This window comes from Hyposmocoma kahamanoa, unplaced genomic scaffold (genome assembly GCF_003589595.1).
Source record: "Hyposmocoma kahamanoa isolate Upper Pololo Valley unplaced genomic scaffold, ASM358959v1 157, whole genome shotgun sequence".
NCBI classification, from domain to species: domain Eukaryota; kingdom Metazoa; phylum Arthropoda; class Insecta; order Lepidoptera; family Cosmopterigidae; genus Hyposmocoma; species Hyposmocoma kahamanoa.
The window spans coordinates 1,974,669-1,979,161 of record NW_020653561.1 but is presented as its reverse complement, the minus strand read 5'-3'; the positions used below and the strand labels follow the sequence as shown (position 1 = coordinate 1,979,161).

Sequence of the window (4,493 nt, the reverse complement as noted above, 5' to 3'; positions counted from 1 at the left end):
GTTGTATCAAACAAAAACAAATATACGCGATTTAAATCCGGATAAACAGTTTCATTTTCTATGAATAATCTGTATCAAATTATTAAGTTAAGAATATGCACATTGATTATATTTAGAGCCCCCTTTCAATGGCATACTTCTCATGTCCTCTGTATATCTGATACAGCCTGGGCAACAGTCGGCGAACACGCTACGTCTACTGACAAATCCTTTCATCACTATGGCAAACATTATCCCACATTTCAGCATAGCAGCTGCTACTAGTGACGTGGACAATGACAATAATTTTTGGACCATATTACTATAGCGTATGTCATCGGTACGATAACAAGAAGACTAAGTTGAAATGGCTTCCACTATGTTACTAAAATAACGACTACAAACTGTACAATCTTACGTAATAAGAGATCATGTTCTACCACCTATATTATTAGCATTTTGTTCCTCTCAGGAAATACTTACCCCCTTACGAAATTGTTTCACAAATCACCTCGTTCAGTACAATGTTCCAGTCCTGATTCCAGTCACGTCTGCGATCACTTACGTCGTCATCGCGACATAAATATTAAAATCGGGGACCGAATTTGCAAACGAGTATTTATTATGGCCAACAAAGAGATTTTTTGGAAATCCCTTCCTTCGGATAAACAGTAAAAAATAAACGTGAAAAATCTCAATTAATTTGTGTAAAGTTTTTATTTTCGCGACGCTGTAACAATAAATAAATAAGTTCCGGCTCTTTGTTCGTCTTTCAACTTTCGGAAGCAAAAATCTTCAAACTTCAATGAGTTACGTCACAATTTTCTACCCCGTTTAGTTCGAAGAAAAGTTCATTAATACGTGTCAATGTTTCTCTATACGTAATGTAATGTATGTCATTGAACATATTTGAGACAAGTTGTATTGACACATTATTTCGATAAAACTATCGATACTGCTTGGATACAACCGCATTTTTAGTTTCGAAGAATGCTAGCTCTCGAGTCAAGACACGTCGGGAAATACGTCAGACCTAAAAATAATTATTATGTAGAGGAAATACTAAAATTGATATTTATATATTTCCTATACGTTATACCTGTGTTAGTGAAACACACAAATGTATTATAAATAATACCTTTATCAAAGTTCTGGTTTGTTACGAAAATGGACTATATCAGAAGACTACAGATCGTTCTTTAACACGAAACTCAGTCATTTAATCCAGTGGTGCGTAAAGATTATGGGAGATAGATAATTTTAACAATGCGAATAATAAAACCGTAAAAGATTTTTAACCCCCGGCGCATAAAGAGGGGAATTACACGTTTGAAGCCTTTGTCGATGTATCTGTGTATATTAGCTCCAAACGGATGGAATGATCATAAAACGGCTTTTTTTATTTGAAGGATAATATAATTCCGTAAGAAACGTTTCAACAGGTTATTGTCTAGGCAAACCTTGGAGATAGGCATTGCAGTGTAATTGTACGTGCTCTGTGTATAATACCAATATCTGATTTTGTGCTAAGTGCCAAATATTTCATAACCTGCCATTAATTTTAAAACTTGAATGATAGCTGTGGTAGTTCTTCTCTCTTTTTGACCATGACAGGCTGTAGTAGATGTAGTAGATATGAGCGACGCTAAGAAACACTCTGCCATTGTGCTGAGCCACAGGCCTTTCTATCTCCCACCACTATTGTCTGCATAGAGTATACAACCAGAAATAGAGACGAAATGTTATTTTATTTGTTTGAAAACTCTTCTGCTAAATCATTACGGTGACAATTGCGCTCCGATTGGCCAGATCGACTTTGCTATAATGGACAATGAAAATTAAAAATTACACATTTAATATTTAATTACTTAAATATGATTCCGTTTGTTTAGTAATTAGATGTTTTGCAGTTTTTCCCACACCACCGAATAGAACAGCACGGCATTGTTAGAGATATTATCTTTATTACAATAAATACAGAATATTTTTGGAATATACGGAGACGTACACACAGGTCGGTTGTTGGCGCTGTACTATTTCAGCTTTCGTCGTGATTTCAGTGCAAACGAGAGTTGATATTTAAAAATGATATAAGGCCCATTTGCCAAATGAGTTGCCAGGGTTGCCAGAGGGGCCAGGATGGCCATTATTACGTTTCTATTTCTGGTAATACACTCGATGATTTTCTGTTATTAAATTCTGTGTAAAGTTGCTTATTTATTTATTGATGTGTTGAGATAAATTAACAATTTATTATTATTATTATCATTAATCGGGATGGTTTTTAGCTATGTTTGATGAACATGTCAGCTGTACTCATCAGCTCTTCAGCTCAAGATCATCAGCTCTTTTCTCAGTTAGTTAAATAGAAATCTCAGTAAGACATAAATAATTATTTCATTTCTCTTTGTCCGATCGACTTCAATTTGATATTCTATATAAACCCGACGACATTACAATAATATGAGAACATTAATCCACTCTTACAGTAAAACTATCATGTTTTGGCTCGTTGACTTTATTGACTACTTGGAGTAACACTGTTATGTATCAGGGGTTATTAAAGTTTTAATTTAATTTTTTTAAGTCCATTGCTTATATCCCTAAAATGACCATAATTAAAATATGAGAATGTTACGCTAGGTGGCGTATTTGGTGGTGAGAATAGTTGACTTCTGAAATTAAAGAAAGGACTTTGGTTTTAGGGGCCAGGTAATCCCTCGTTAAGATATTTTCGTTTCAAATCGTTAAAGCAACGCGGTGACAAGAAGCGGCTACTTCTACCATATAAAAAACTTTGCCGTTCTAGGGAGTAACACTACCAGCCTCCAGGGCGCGTTTCTTTTACTAGATGAATTAAAGTAGAAAATATTGCTATACATTAGGAATGAATCTTTGTTTTTCAGATCTTAGCCAAGTCAAGCTTGACCATAGGATCTGTAAAGAGTCCAAAACGTTGGTTTGTTTGGAAAATCAAATGCATGCAACTTTTCTTTTCTTTATGCTAATACAAATTCAGTTATCAGTATAAAGCATATTTTAAAATTGGTTCTTAAAATTCCGCAACATGGCGTGAAACAAAAAGCCAAGTTAGGCTGCTAAATTAAATCTCAACTTTTCACAAGAACTGCCTGAATCAATTTCCAATTTGATACTGCAATTCATTTTAATATAGTCACAAAAATCCAAGAGACTATTTTAGCATAATATTGAATCAAATCGCGTCAAGTTTATGTAAAATTATTAAATTTTCTTATCCTTTGGAATTGTTATTCTCACCTTTTTATTTAATCATTCAAGGGGAATAAGATTGTTCTAAATTACTTCAGAATTCTATTACATTTTTCCCAGCTAAGGATAATCTTTCGAACGCATCCGAGGACTTGTTATAATCGAACAATCAATTTGGTTAATTAACCTTTCTTTATTTGTAATGGCTATGCTAACAATAATGTAACATTTAGTTTAAAACATCATTGACGGCAACTTCAACAGCTCTCCAAATATCTTCGATCACACCAACAATCTCATTTTCAGGTATATTGACACCATCATCTCCTCTTTGTACCGCATCGATGTTCAAAGAATATACCACACCATTCATTTGGGCATAATCAGCTCCTGTACCAGAAGCCCTGTCACCTAATGCATACCAACCCACATTTAAGGAATAAGACTCGTTCATAGCTGCTACCATGTCCATCCCTAATAAATGATGTTGTCTGAACATACCACTGGCGGCTCTTTCATACTGCCAAGGATATGATACGAAACCTCCGTTATTCTGTAAGGATAAATATAAACGTATTCGTCCACTGTACTTTTCTATCAAGTGCTTGATTAGCTGTGTCTCGATTTCTGAAAATGCTTCTACTCCCGCATACATATGGCTACAGGGACTGGAACTTGAGTCAGAAACTCCCCATTGCACGTCAAAATTGCGGTTGATATTTACTCCTGGACAGATGAAGCCGAGATTACTTTTGATGCTTCTGTTCTTTGTCCACAGTCGCAACTGAAATGAATGAAGAAACGGACTATTATTTATATGGAATACCATATAACGCATATATATGGTATTCCATATAAATATGTATAATTATAGTGTCAAGTTATATCTATAGCTTGGATGATTTGTATGGAGAATCATATTTTGGTTTTAATAAGATATCATCAATTTACCTTTCGTCTGATGTGTTTATCTTTTACAATAATATACATCTACAATTTATTTTCATCATTAATAGCTTTGCAGGGAAACTACTAAAGTCTTTACACGTAATACATTACTGTCTCTATCCATTAAAAGATAAAAGCGTGTTGTTTCTGCTTGCGGTTTACAACGGTGTTTTCAGATCGATGTAGTTTCCTCGGGGTAATAATTGTTGTGATTGCCCGAACACCATGTTTATTTAATTTAAAGTCTCAAAATCGGAGTATAAAAGAACTTCATGGGTAACGACTGATAAAAATTTAATAGGCGTTCTTCCAGCAGTACTTAGGAACCTACATTT

The 4,493-nt window shown here is 34.5% G+C and overlaps 1 protein-coding gene across 1 annotated transcript in view; it reads right to left on the bottom strand.

The window, feature by feature from the left end:
* Positions 1-3,392: 3,392 nt before the first annotated feature.
* The window catches only part of LOC113240586 (carboxypeptidase B-like), a 9,471-nt gene continuing 8,370 nt past the window's right edge, over positions 3,393-4,493 (bottom strand). Inside the window, exon 5 of the mRNA XM_026477920.1 lies at positions 3,393-3,994. Within this exon, the coding sequence (XP_026333705.1) occupies positions 3,440-3,994 (555 nt within the window). The 3' untranslated portion in view covers positions 3,393-3,439. The remainder of the gene's footprint in view (positions 3,995-4,493) is intronic.